The sequence below is a fragment of the Adiantum capillus-veneris genome, chromosome 2 (assembly GCF_014529385.1).
Source record: "Adiantum capillus-veneris isolate H3 chromosome 2, ASM1452938v2, whole genome shotgun sequence".
Taxonomy (NCBI): domain Eukaryota; kingdom Viridiplantae; phylum Streptophyta; class Polypodiopsida; order Polypodiales; family Pteridaceae; genus Adiantum; species Adiantum capillus-veneris.
The window spans coordinates 156,714,188-156,729,092 of NC_140932.1; the positions used below are offsets into that span (position 1 = coordinate 156,714,188).

Here is a 14,905-nt window from a genome sequence, read left to right on the forward strand (position 1 = left end):
AAGTCCCATCTCACTGTCTTGCTTTCTACAGCTTTGTTAATCGACATAGAGGAATCCACAAAAATGGAGTCTCGCGCTCTATCTACATGTTTTAATTAATATCAAAAATCATAATTTTTTTAGAAATATTGCTTTGAAATTCTTTTTAATCTTACCTTGAAATTTTTTAGTTGTTTGGATAACATATCCTGGCGTAGTGTAACATCCTCATTTATTGGAAAGTCACCACAAGCATTAGCTCCAGCCAACATGTATGCTTCCATTTCTCTATCAGTGATCTCCTCTTTAAAATCTTCCACATCTATAACAACTTTAGAGGAGGTATCCTCATGCACTTTTGCCTTCCCTTTTTTGAATCCTTTTTCTGTGCAAATTTAGGTGCAATGAGAGAGAGCACACTACGGTTACACATGTTTTGGGAAACTAAAATACTAGATGTTGGACACATCTGATTGTTCTCTTCTTGACTCTTGGAAACTCACTACAAAACGTTCAATCAAATTTTCTTATTTGGAACATTTTTGTGTCAAATAAAAAAAAGTTGTAACTAAGAGAGAGATTGAAAATTCTTACCTAATCTCCTTTAGGCCATGCATGAAGCTTTTCTCCACCTTTTTCAAGGTGTTTATTTTCACGTTCATCTCCGGGACATGAAGAAGAGGAGTATCCTTGCCATCGTATACTTCAATTACAGCAAATGAATAACAAGATGGCAATCTGCTACCATGAAAATGGGCTAGTTTTTGCAGTTTCCAAAGTTTGCAGCATGTTTCACATCTTCTCTAAGAGATTAAGGCATATGTTTATGTGTGAGAAATTTTGACTCCCCAGTTCTCTTTTAAGAGCCATTTATCCGCGCAAAGATCTCACTTGAATTCAATAACTGGTTTAAATTTGCATCTCTATTAGCACTCGTTCATACATAGCTCCTTCTAGATCTACTAGTGAGCACTCTATTATATGTATGTTGAGTTGCATACACTGCCATTGTGCATTGGTTGTGGAGCCATATTGGCATTCTTCATAGTCCTAATCATTTATGACACTTTATGAGGAGATGGTCATTGACAAGCTTGACCATAGTCCTCGGTCTTTACTAAGCCTTTGGAGGATTGTTATGAGGTTTTATTGAGCTAGGGGATTCTTAATATTGAGATCCTTTTTGGTTATACATATTGTCGAAGTACCCTTTTTTTGAGGCCTCACCATAAGATATGTACAGAAATGACTAAGTGCTTTTGACACCGTGTTGCAGTCATTTGGGTCATTTATTATCAATGTTTGATGCGCTTATAGATAGTTCACACCCTTTATGCAATTTTTAATTCTTTTGCCACCATTTTTACTCATTCTAGTTTGAGATTTTGCTCACTTTACTAAGGTGACTCTGTCAAATTTTTCCAGATCCTTGCCATAAAATTTACACTTGGCAGCTATTGCTTATACTTCTAAGAAGAACACATATAACATCTAGAAGGTAGAAGGTAGAAGGCATAAACTTTAGTATCTGGAAGAAATGATTTGATCCAAAAAGTTCAATTGGGGCCATTATTTGATTGCTAAGAGGGTGATGATTACATAGAGACTTAGTGAAAACCACTTAATGCCAAAGTTAGATTCACTATTCATTTCAATAAAGTTTACTTGATGAAAAATGTGTTTGAGCTTTGTATGAAAAAAGGTAGCATCATTTTTGGACACTTAAATGAATTCAATGTTAGTTTTAGTCAAATGATGTCACCAACACTCAATTCCGATGAAGAGGTCCACTCTATCTTTTGGTTAGTCTCTCTACCTTTCTCATAGAATACTTTATGCACAATCATAAGTAGCTTTGTGCTTAAAGGCAAGTTGGTCTACAATGATGCAGTCAATACTTTGCTCATCAAAGGAATTTGTAGGAATCTCTTGAGCCTACCAAGAGTGGTGATGCTTATATTGCACAGTTTTGTAAAGAGAGTGATCATACAAAGTTTAAGAATCGCAAGAACTCTTGTAATAAGTCATGGAATTCCATGATAGATAATGTTGAGTGCTACTATTGTCATAAGAAAGAGCATGTGACAAACGATTGTCATACTAAACACAGAGGTAAGAAGTCTTAAAAGACTAACAAGATTCACAGTGTTGCAAAGAGCAAGGCTAAGCTTGAAAAATTCAACGTTGTAGGATCTCTTAAGACTCATGGTGTTTCTAAAATGACTCATCACATCCTAGTTTTCACTTCAAATTTCATTGTAGATGTCCTTGCACATATGCTAGTTATGCACAGAATTGGATGACAAATTCTAGTGTGAGTTTATATATTACGCCACATAGAGAGTGGTTTTCCCGTTCAGTAAAGGGTTCTTAGGGTGTAGTCAAATTGGGTGATTCTGATGCGCTTGAGCTTGTTGGAATTGAAAATATAAAGCTAGTACTTCCAAATGTTATCCAATTTATGGTAAATAATGTCAAATATGTTCTTGAATTAGCTAGGAGTTTAATCTATGTTAGATAGCTAGATGACTTAGGATACACAACTATGTTTGGAAACAATTCATGGATTGCCAAAAAAGAAAAATCTTGTAGTTCTCAAAAGTCAAAAAACAAAGTAATTTGTCCTCTATGCATGCACCTTTTGTAAAAGACAATTTATTTTTATAGCCGAGCTACTATCTACTAAGTTGTGGTATAACTGGCTAGGCTATCATAAGAGAATGAAAACTCTAGCACATTTTGATAATTTACTAGTATGACTTTTCTTTATGTGAATATTGTACTTATGGAAAGCAAACTAGGACTAATCATTTATCATTGAATAGAAGGTGTATTGAGGCACTAGAGCTTGTAGATAGGGATGTATGTGATTGTATGTCTATCAAGTCTCTAAATGCAGCTAATTACTTTGCAACGTTTATAGATAATTGTACTCAAAAGGTATCGGTTTACCCTTCGAAACATAGGCATGAGGTATTCTCTACATTTCAGACGTTCCTTGCACTTGTTGAGAATCTGACATGCATAAAAGCTTTAGGACTTGCGGATTGATAATGGTGGGGAATCAAGTTTGGAAGACATGATAAACTTATGTACATAGAGAGGGATTCGGTGACACATTATTGTGCCATACACACTTGTGTAAAATCAAGTAGCTGAACGTATGAATCGAATAATTTAGAAGCATGTTACAGTTGTGCTTTCCATGGAAAAACTCGACACAAGGCTTTTGAGATAAACTATCTTGACACCGGTTCACATTATAAACAAAATTCACCTATTACGTTATTAAATAACATGATTCTAAAGAAGCTATGGCCAAAAAAAAAACCACACTATGATCAATTACGTGTTTCTTATTATAAGGCATACGCTCATGTGCAAAAGGAGCTCAAAAAAAAACTAAACCCAAAGTCACACAAATGCATCTTTGTCGAAAAGTACTAGCTTTATATTTTCAATTCCAACTAGCCTATCAGGTAATGGTATCAAAAGTCTAATATATTTATGCAATCTAATAGAAACAAAGAGGATGGTTGGTTGTACATCAAGAAGCTCACATAAAGATCACTTATTCTTCTTGTATTGTGTGTTGATGACATGTTAATCATTGAAAAGAATTGCACAATTGCCATTTAAAAAAAATATTGAATCGAACTTTTTTTGAGAGAAGCTAGTCATTTCTTGCTACGAGTATCAAACGTGACAAGTCAAAAGACGCTCTATAGTTGTCTCAAGAATCATACATATATAAGGTCTTGCATATTCATTATGCAAGAAGGAAAGGCATTGAATACCCCAAAGCCGGCATATATGAAACTTAACAAGAATCATGCTCCTAAACCAAGTATTGTGAAGCCCAAAATGGCTAAACTTCCATATCCTTTAGCTGTCGTGAGCAGTCATATATGTGTTGGTAGTCACAAGGAAAGACATTACATTTATAGTGGAAGTGGTAAGTTGTTATATATCTAATCCTAGCAAGAAACACTCGGATGCAATGAAGTATATCCTCGGATACCTGAAAGGTATAGCAAGCAAGTGCTTACGCTTTGAAAACAATGAAACATCAATAGTCAAATACGAAGGTGCAAATTATGCAAGGAATGTAAACATGAGGTCTACATCTGGTTATGTTTCCATATTTGCTAGAGACTATAACTTGGAGATTGAGCCTTCAGAATTACACATCCTCTTCCACTGCATAAGCTAAGTATATTGCAACGTCAAAGACCAAGGAGGAGGCTTTATGGCTCACACATTTAGTGGGAGATGTGAATAAGGTCAACAGATTCCAATGTTGCATTGTGATAGTCAAAGTGCCATTACTTTGGGAAAGAATCGTACTCAATTTTATTGTTTGCATTCAAGACAAAGGTTATTTTTGGCCATGGTGAATATAATCACCATTGTGAGTTTGATCATAAGACCTACAAGTCTAAATAGAACCATTACATTAATTAGAACATTGGCTTGCACATAAGTAGCTTGCGTAAACATTGTATTTTTTTTAAATTAGATTGTGATGCATTTTTGCTATATTGTGTACAATATGTATGAAATAATTTTCATTTGTTCAATAAAAGTAAATATGCGTATGACATCTATTTAAAGACACATAAATATACAATAACCCATAAAAATATAAGCCATAAAACGTATACAATGGGTTTACTTTCAAACTGTTGAACACACAATGTGGTATACTCGATTACAGCAACTACTCGTGGCCCAATAGAGAAGGGGTATCGATAAGAACAAAAACGTGCTCCGCTAACCATGTGTCCTTTGTGTCTACATTGTGAATAAGATACCAAGTATCTTTCAATATATTGGTTGTCAGAGCGAATTGTGGCCATTTAATGCATGAGCAAGTTAGTGTGCATCTTGTGTGCTCATTTTTACAAAGGATGCACACCAGTAATCACATGCCCAACGACAAAATGGCACCTAAATAAAAATCTGGCATCAAAGTTTTGGGGAATGGCACAATGCATGATATCTCTATAGATATCTTATACAAAAGAAGGAAGCCCGAGTTGGGTGCCAATCACGACATAGACGATGAGCTGAGCTATTATTGCTAAAATTTGATTAGGTTTGTATGCTTGCCTCAAGTATGAAAGGAAAATACCATGTACATAAGGAGTGTCACCTAAATCTAGGAGGGAAAAGTGTTCCAACTTTATAGTTGTCATTTCATGGACAACGAGCAATGACCAAGATGTAGGAAAAGGCCACATGTAGCAATGACCTTATTAAGTACATAATTGGAAAACGATATGTATACGGTAGGCTTCACTTGGTACCTATACGATTGCTCTAGTAGAAATGCCAAAGAGAACTCATTTGACTAAACAAAACAAGTGCAATGTGGCATTAAGCCCTATGTCCCTCCAAAATTAGAGTTGCCTCCAACCAACATAATATTGAGGTCTACAAAGATGAACAAGGGCATTACCATGTTTGCCATCCATGCAAACAGGTTGATTATTGTAAGTGTAGTTACAAGAGGAACAAAGGGCCCTTTCATGCAAGCTTTAAGATGAAGCTCAAGGGAACTCAAGGAGAAATAGGGTTCTCTAGATGGCTAGTTAAAAACTTGACATAAAAATGAAAAAGTGTACTACAGCTAAAACAAAGTTCACATACAAAAAAAGCAAAATAATACAAGCTCTCAATTTTAATCAAGTTTTGAACAGCTTGCATCGAAGAATGATAGCTGTACCTCAGAGTGGCATGAACAAAAGCTGTACCTCAGTTGGGCTTGAAGCTGAGACCGCCAGATTAAGTAGGCGTTGCTTGAGAAGCATGAAGCGGTGGCACCAATAGACATCCTCTGCAGCTCGACCCGCTCAAGAATAGGTAGGGCGCACCGTGAAGCGGGGGGAGAAGCGTGGAGCAGAACGTCTGCCATTAAGCACCAAAAGCGGGAGCACAGAGCCATGCCACCTGTAGTCGTGACGCATGGAAGTACCCCAATCTAATCATGCAAGGTCCCGGCAAGTACATTGGCCTAAAAGTCTTTGTTTTAAATAATCTGAGAGAACCCTTGAAGCAAGGGAAAAACCCACTCACAAGGAACTCAACCATATAAGACAATGTGAGTGTGTGTGTGTGTGTGTGTGTGTGTGAGAGAGAGAGAAATGAAATGAAATGAAATGATATATTAACGTCTACAAAAGGCCAAAATGACCTATGAGACCAACTGATTACAATGATGAGTCTAGTACCAAGTCTGGGTACAAACAAGAAAACTACAAACAAAGAACTGATAGGAGTGCTACCGACTCCTATGGGTGGCTGGTAGGCTGAGCAATGGTATCATGCCATAAAGGTACAAAGTGGGGATAAGTGTCACCATGATACAATATAGCAGTAGCATGAAGCCTATCCTGATCGACACTCTGGGTGTCGTGCTAGAATCCTGTGGATCCTCTGCCGCAATCTCCGCCGGTGCTGCGTGGCTCCCCTCCTCAGTCGCGGTCGTCTCGATCTCCCTAACTCTATAGCTCGATAAATGAGAGTACCGCTGGTGTGTGTATGGGTGGGAACCAAGCTCTGTGGTGGTGGTGTCCCCTCTGCCTCTGTGGTACTCAGACTGAAGAAATCTGAGATGCGTCTCTAGGACTGTCTCTGTCTTTGCCCATTCAATAGAGCGTCTATGTCTCTGAATCTCAAGTAGGAATAATCCGAGACATCTTTGATCCTGATATCTCATGACTCTATCTAACGAGTCAAAACCATCTCTGAATAGAGAGAGAGAGAGAGAGAGAGAGAGAGAGAGAGAGAGAGAGAGAGATGAAATGATATATTAACGTCTTCAAAAGGCCAAAATGACCTATGAGACCATCAGATACAAAGTGATGAATCTAATACAATGTCTGAAGTACAAGTACAAAAAGTAGTACTGAATGTAAAAATGAAAACTGAAATTGAAGTGTGAAATGTGAAATGTGAAATGTGAAAATGTAGAATAGGCCCTCAATGACAATCTGGGTGTCGTGCTAGAATGCCTCTGATCCTCTGCTGAAGTCTCCGTTGATGGAGTGTGCTCCTGTGTCTCGGTCGATGGAGAGAGAGAGAGAGAGAGAGAGAGATGCCTATGACTTCTGAAAAAGAACATATGCAAGGCACTGCTGATTATGCACTCCTTTGTTGAAGATTCTCGTTTCTCAAGGCATTGAGCATTGTCAATGCTCCAAGTAAATTCACAGTTCCAACCTGAAATAGAGTAAATAAGGACTACATATCAAAGGCTTGTATTAGGTTTTATAAAGAATCATCAGGTTTGCTAATTGCCAAAAACAAAAAAGGGCGTAATCAAAACGTTGAATTGGACTACCTACCCTGATCATCATAAACGACCACCACCAACTTAGATCTGAATGAACATAACGAGCTCATTCTTTAATTTACACATGACACAACATGCATTGCTTTCTTGAGGAAAGGGGGGAAAACAAAAAATTGGATGTTAACTTGACCAGAGCAATGGTGGAGCAAAAAAGGGCGTAATCAAAACGTTGAATTGGACTACCTACCCTGATCATCATAAACGACCACCACCAACTTAGATCTGAATGAACATAACGAGCTCATTCTTCAATTTACACATGACACAACATGCATTGCTTTCTTGAGGAAAGGGGGGAAAACAAAAAATTGGATGTTAACTTGACCAGAGCAATGGTGGAGCATAAGAGACTCATACCATGATGGAGACACGCCATTTTGGAGGGGAATGCGTGCGGCACATAGGGGGGTGTGCAGCCCATGAGACGAGGATGCCACTGCCATTGCCTTCTTGAAAAAGAGCCTCTTGCTTAGATACTAGAGACATGGTAGAAGGCAAAACCTTTACTGCCTACACAAGGCCTTAGTAGAGCATGGAACTCTTGGGAGCAATTGCCAATTTAATGATGAAAAACCTTTTTCTTCTTTTACGTTGTAAGGGGGAGATTGAATTGTCACATGTGCATTGCACTTGAGCCACGTGGACAAGCTATTGCTACAGGTCAGCATCAGTCTTAGTATAGCTAGGATCTAGCCTGGCACTTTGTGAGCCTCTAGAAGGACATGCATGCCCGGACAGGTCAATAGTTGCATACCCTGACTTGCACAAAGCACTCGTAAAGTCGCGTAGCATGTGAACAGTCTCTTAGCCCATTTATTAATAAATAAACCTCATTTAAGTGAAGGCGTGGGGAGAAGCCTACTGCTCAACCTACCCATCTGACCCTTTATAAGTAGGGTTGGGACTCTCCCTTAGGAGATCAAAAGCCAGTACCCGAAGGGGCATCCAGCTCCCACAACACCTTAGCACCTAGTGTTTCATCACCAGCACCCCAACATCATCAAGTTTTTGCATCAGTTAAGCCCAGCGTTTAGCATCAGATCAGCCCAGTGTTTTTGCATCAGTTCAGCATAGCGTTTTTGCATCAGTTAAGCCCAACGTTTTGCATCACATCAGCCCTCACACTTTGCAGTGCATCTGAATGAAGCATCAGCACTCAGTTTTCAGCATTCAGCCTCGTATAGGCATTGTGCAAGTACTCTAGATCAAGTACTTGCTCTGGCAACAAAGCAAAGGGGTGGTTAGGACCCGACATGCAGTGTCGTCTCTCTTTTCAGAGCCTCTGCGGCCTTGGGAGGGTTGGAGAGGATGTGTTCACAAGTGCAGTTTCAGGAACCACGAACAAAACTTTGGCTCTTTGATATTGTGGTGGCTTCGGCTATGCTTTATGGGGTCCAGATTTGGGGACCATCTGTGGATCAGGATAATTGGAAGTCAATGGAGAGACCTTTGGTATCTATGATTTCCCGAATGATTAGAGCCAAGGCCTGCGTACCAGACGCGATTACCCGAGCGGAACTAGCTGCCCCTCCGATAGAAATTGAAGCTCTTACCAAATCAGTGTCCTTTATACATGGTTTGTGGGATACAAATAATTGCCGATATACTAGACTGGCCCTCGAATCCTCTCGACAATTAGCAATGAAAGGGGATATACATCATGCTAGTATGCACAATTGTCCTCGTGGTTTCATAGACACGGGTTCAGTATGGAAAGATTACCCCCCTTCCAATACTCTCTTGAGGCTTCATCACTGGCAATTACACGAATGGAGATTAACAAAATCATTCGTCAGGATCTTATACAATTGGATACTAAGAGGACATGGGTAGACCCTACACAAGAATTGGGCACGAAGATGGCCGACTACAAAGAAAACTTCCTACAACTATCTGAAGATGGATTTGTGATTCGCCCGAGCTACATGGATACCCACCTGTCTCATGGTTTGAGATGTGCTATTGGTAAGATTCGTACATCCTCACGCCAGTTGGAAATTGAATTTGGCAGATTTAGGGGAATCCCACCTGAGAGCAGAATTTGCAAGTTATGCGGAATGGAGCAAGAGACAGAATTACACTACATATGCCACTGCACCGTATACTATGAGATACGTGGGCGCTTCCATTTCCTATTTAAAGAAGGCTTTGGACCTCTTGATAGATTCATGCAATACCAAGATCAAAGATGCTTAGACTTGTACCTATTGGAACTACATCGGCACAGGGATAATCTAATGAGAAGACAAAGAGCACCACAACCTCAGAGGCAGATCACAGATTTCTTCGGATCGAGAGAAGCAGGAGTGGCAGGAGAAGCAAGAGGCCAGCAGCAAGCACAAAGGAGTACCCACATTCATACCAAAGGCACCCTCATTGACAGGGCGATTGAGCTTAGGAAATCGAGACGACCACGACCGAGATGCAGAAGCACACTTCACCGGAGGAGACTACAACAAAGGATTAGAAGCATTCTAGCCAGACACCCAGAATACTCCTAAGAAGTTTATTTAATACTTTGTATTTAGTTTTTCACATTTATTTTCACACTTTTCACACTTAGTACTTTAGTACTAAGGTACCCAGACATTGTAACAGATTCACCACTTTTGTATCAGTTTGGTCTCATAGGTCATTCTGGCCTTTTGAAGACGTTAATATAACATTTCATTTCTCTCTCTCTCTCTCTCTCTCTCTCTCTCTCTCTCTCTCTCTCTCTCTCTCTCTCTCTCTCTCTCTCTCTCTCTCGTCCGTACTCTATCGCTGCCCCTCCTTGCCATACCTCCTCGCGCTCCCCCGCTCGCCTAGCTACCGCGCCCACTGCTAGTGTGGATGCACACGTACGTTTAGTGACTCCTTTGCGGACAGCGATCAAGCATGAGGAAGCTGAACGATAAAGCCGACCCCCTAGAGGATGCCATTCAAAAGTGCAAAGAGGAAATGACGGAGACCATTACCAAGGCACAATAAACATGCTCGAAGGACGCGTGTTGATCCAAGAGAGCAAGATAAGTACGCTAGAAGACAAGTGACGACTCAAGATGAAGAGATTGCGTCACTCAAGAAAGATCTCGCCGAAGCACGATCAAGAAACACACTGGAAGAGGGCGAACTGCAACCCTCAGTAATCGAAGAAATCAACACGATCAAGGAGCAAGTACGGGCCATCAAAGAGGGAGAAGAGCAACACAAAGAAATGACAACTTCTTGGGTGGATGTTCTTACCAAAACTCAACAGAAGGCGGATGAAGCCGAGAAATGGATCAAGGTGGCCAAGAAAGGAAAAGGCAAGGAGATAACGCCCACGTCCACACCTACTATCATTAATCAGACACTAGAGGAGGAGCAAAGAAGACGGGTGCGCCCTTTACATGTGAGAATTTGCGGTCTTAAATACAAAGGCAATGTGGACGAAGAAGTAAAAGAACTCACAGCCTTGATGGGGGTTCATGAGCCGACGCACACAAGGGCATGGAGAGTGGGCAACATAAAGAAAAATGGAAGCAGTGGAGAAACCTCAAAAGAAAGAGCACTCATCCTCTGCTTTCCCTCCATGGAAGCGAAGAAGTCCTTATTGAAGAAAACACCAACTCTTAAAGAGACTAGCATCTTTCTCGGGGATGATCTCACCCTCTCGCAGATCGCTCATATACAAGAAGTAATGCCGGAGATTAGAGCGGCAAAGGAGAAAAGGCAAGATTGCCTTTTACCGAGATGGAAAAGTGGTAATACTAGAGCGACGCTCCACATGACGGTGCGGGACTTATGGGACCACACCCAAATAGGCTGCCTGGAACTGTAATGGATCTATGCGTCTTGATGTGGGTGCTTTTGAGGATAGCTTTACGGGAAGAGACATCATCTTTTACTCTTAGACACACCATGCCCCTGGGCAATCCATGCCTCACATCAGTGGATACAGGTAGGAGACAGCTTACAGACAAGAGACACGCTCAGAGCACAGAGGGCGAGGCTCGGGGGGAGTGGCAGTGTTATTTAGAGAGGATCTGCAGCCACTGATACATATAGCCCGCAAGGATGAGCAGGCTAGGTCATGTGGGTGAGATTGAAAGCAAAGACATGCAGATACCTCTACCTTGCTATTTGCTACTTTCCCCCGAGTACATCACTTTATGCATCACCCAGAGGACAATCCCCTTTCTCTATTTTGGATGATGACATATGGGAGTTCTCTAGAGATGGTGACATTATCATCCTATAGGACTTCAATGCTAGGACTGCCCATCACCAAGTAGTGTATTATGATACTTCAGAGGAGATGCTAAGAGATCCAGATGTTGTAGAGACGGGCCTATCCAGACTATCACACGATGTGGAATATACTGAGTATGGGCGACACCTGTTGGGTTAAAAGGCCTAAATAACCCCTTTTTGTACATTTTTATACTTTGTCCAGGTTCATATTGAACCTGGACACATTTTTTAAAGGTCACTTATAATAAAAGTGGGAAAACCCAAAACTCACTTATTGAGTTTTTTCCAAACACGTGAGCTCTCTATCTCTTCCTCTTCTTCTGCTAGCGCTTCCTCTCCTGCTGGCCATCACCTCCCCTCTCTGCACACACACTGCACTTCCTCGCGTGCTCTTTCACTTGCACACACCGCCGCGCGCTCATCAATTGGTATCAGAGCTCGATTAGGATTTGCCCCCAAACCTGCAAACGCTGAATTTCAGCCAAGAAGGTCAACTATATCGCGAGATTTTGCAATTTCGTCGCCAAAGGGCTCGTCCCCGGACACCAAAGAGCTCCCGGCAACCCAAATTGACCTAAAACAGGCTGAAATTAGGTCAAAAACAAGAAATTACAGGTTATGACAGCGAAAATACAGGTTTTGCAAATGATGTATTAAGGTGTGGGAATACTTTTGCTAAGTCCCCGCTACCTGAAAACCCTGAAATTGCCGAAAAACAAGCCCTAAAACAAGTGTTTTAAGCAAATTTCAGATTTATGCAGGTTTTTGCAAGTGTTTTTATGGTGCGATTACATTCGGGAAAGTGCAAATTGATGCAATCTACGCACATTTGACAAATTTTGTCAATGTATGACCATTTGTGGCTCAATTTTATGCAATTTTGATGCTACAAATTGGGGCTTTTGCACTTACATGCTTCTGAAGGCTGTGTATTAGCCTTATGTATGTCTTCTGAGGCTAAAAACAACTAAATTCGTTGTTTTCGAGCACAAATTCGCTCGCTGAAATTTCTTGCGCATAAATTTCAGAAATTGAATTTTGTGCCCAAATCGTCCTATTTTGCATCAAATTGCTCCTGTGACCATTTGGAGCTGTAGTGCACATCTCTGTGAGGCTATACTCCGATTTTTGCGTTTTTTGCCCAAAAATTCAGCGTATTATCCCTCTTATTTCGTGCAACTATGGCCTCATCTTCTTCGGATGTGAAGAACCTCTTCGAGATTAGGAGGTTCGATGGAACAGGTTTTGATCTTTGGAAACACAAGATTCAAGGAATCCTATTTCTTAAGGATTGCGAAGGGACACTTGAACAGGTGAAGCCACAGAATATGACAGATGAAGCATGGGTTAGCATGAAACGGAAGGCCGTTACATACATTAAAATGGCCATAACAGATGAGACCGTCATTGATGTGAAAGGTCTCACGACTGCTTTTGATATGTGGGAGAAGTTAAAGGGAATGTATGAAAATACAACGCCTGTCAACCAGGTGCACTTGATGCGAAAACTTGTTGGCATGCAACTAGATGAGACCAAGAGCGCGGCAGAGCACTTGTCATTGTTCGCGGGTACTTTGTCGCAATTACATGATTTTGGCTTGCCCCCTTTTGATAATAAGCTAAAAGCTATCTTCTTGCTTATGACCTTACCTGAGTCATGGGAAACTTTTGTGGTTTCGTTGTCCAATAACCCCAATTTGACCTTTGATGGTGTTAGGGGTTCTATCTTGAATGAAGAAATCAGGAGGAAAGCAAGTGGACAGGGAGGCAGCTCTGCCAACATGGTTAGAGGCAGGACAGAAAAGATGAATGCTTATGCACAAAGGAGTAAGAGTAAGAGTAAAGAAAGGAGAAATGCAAGCAAAGGCAAGGGTGATGTGACTTGCTATCAATGTGGCAAGAAAGGTCACAAGAAACCCGATTGTAGGTACTATAAAGCTGAGTTAGAAAGGAAAAGGAATGGCGGAGACAAAAAGAAAGAGAAGAAGGAAGTCAAGGCAGACGCACAGGATAGCTCAAAGGACAAAGAGAAGGCCAATGTGGATTCTAGTGTCGTGATTGAGGAGCTGTCAGATGTAGAGGACATCCTGTGTGCCACTTTGTCATATGATGATGCTTATGACTTTGATGCCTCTCTAAATGTTCATTCATAGGACATGCAGATCACCAAGAGTGATCTTATTGATGCTTTGTTGACTGTCAATGATGCATTGTCCCAAACTTGGATTGTTGATTCTGGTGCTTCATTTCATGAAACTCCTATCAAGGAGTGTTTCTCTACTTTTGATACGGGCAAGCGTGGCCATGTATACCTTGGAAACAATCATGCATGTTCCATTGAGGGTATTGGTATTGTGCATCTCTCTATAGATGGCACAAATGAGCTTGTCTTGCATGATGTTAGATATGTGCCAAGAATCAAGAAGAGTCTGTTTTCTGTTGGTCAGGTGGATATGCATGGTTACAGCATCTTGTTTGAGAGAGGATCATGGAAAATGACCGAAGGCTCAAGGCTGATTGTAAAGGGCATAAAGAAAGCGACACTTTACTGCATGCATGGAAAGGCCGTGTTGGGCAAGTTTATTGCATTGGCTGAAATTAACTCTCACATGGAGTTGTGGCACAAGAGGCTTGGCCATATGAGCCAAAAGGGCCTTTCTAAGCTTTGTACTTTGAACAAGCTTGATGCTAAAGGCACAAAGCTTGACTTTTGTAATGAATGTCATTATGGCAAGCAAGTAAAGCGTTCTATTACTCTGGTGTCTCTCGTAAATCTTGTGTGCTTGATCTTGTACATTCCAATGTATGTAGCATGCCTACTAAGTCTATGGGTGGTGCATGTTATTTTGTCTCCTTTGTTGATGATCATTCTAGGAAAATTTGGGTTTATATGCTTAAGTCTAAGGATGAAGCCTTTGCTGCGTTTAAGAGAATTCATGCATTTGTGACCACCCAAACAGGTAGAAAGCTAAAATGCTTACGTACAGACAATGGGGGGGAGTACACAAGTGCTGAATTTCACAAGTTTTGTGAAAATTTGGGCATTAAGAGGGAGATTACTGTACCATACACCCCCTCTTCTAATGGTGTGGCTGAAAGATTCAATAGGACACTTTGTGAGAGGGTGAGATGCATGCTGTCCACAGCTAATCTCTCTCATGGATTTTGGGGAGAAGCTTTGAAAACTGCAGTGCATATATGCAATCGATCCCCTCACATGTCTTTGAAAGGTGACATCCCTGAAGAGGCTTGGTCTGGCAAGCCTGCTTCATATGATCACTGACGCATTTTTGGTTGCGAAGCTTTTGTGCATGTTAGACATGAGTTGAGTAAACTAGCTGCGAAGTCCATTAA

At 40.8% G+C, this 14,905-nt stretch overlaps 1 protein-coding gene across 6 annotated transcripts in view; it reads right to left on the minus strand.

Moving 5' to 3' along the window:
- Positions 1-6,777: 6,777 nt before the first annotated feature.
- Positions 6,778-14,905, minus strand: part of LOC147463921 (uncharacterized) — a 57,738-nt gene continuing 49,610 nt past the window's right edge. For 4 of the 6 annotated variants that reach the window (XM_086491957.1, XM_086491961.1, XM_086491954.1 and 1 more), the window contains one exon: positions 7,102-7,203. Coding sequence is in view for 5 of the 6 variants with exons in the window: in XM_086491961.1 (XP_086348087.1) it covers positions 7,123-7,203 (81 nt within the window). In the remaining variant the exon portion in view is untranslated. Of the gene's footprint in view, positions 7,204-14,905 lie in introns of all 6 variants that reach the window. The other 2 variants (XM_086491949.1, XM_086491950.1) reach the window with 1 other exon arrangement.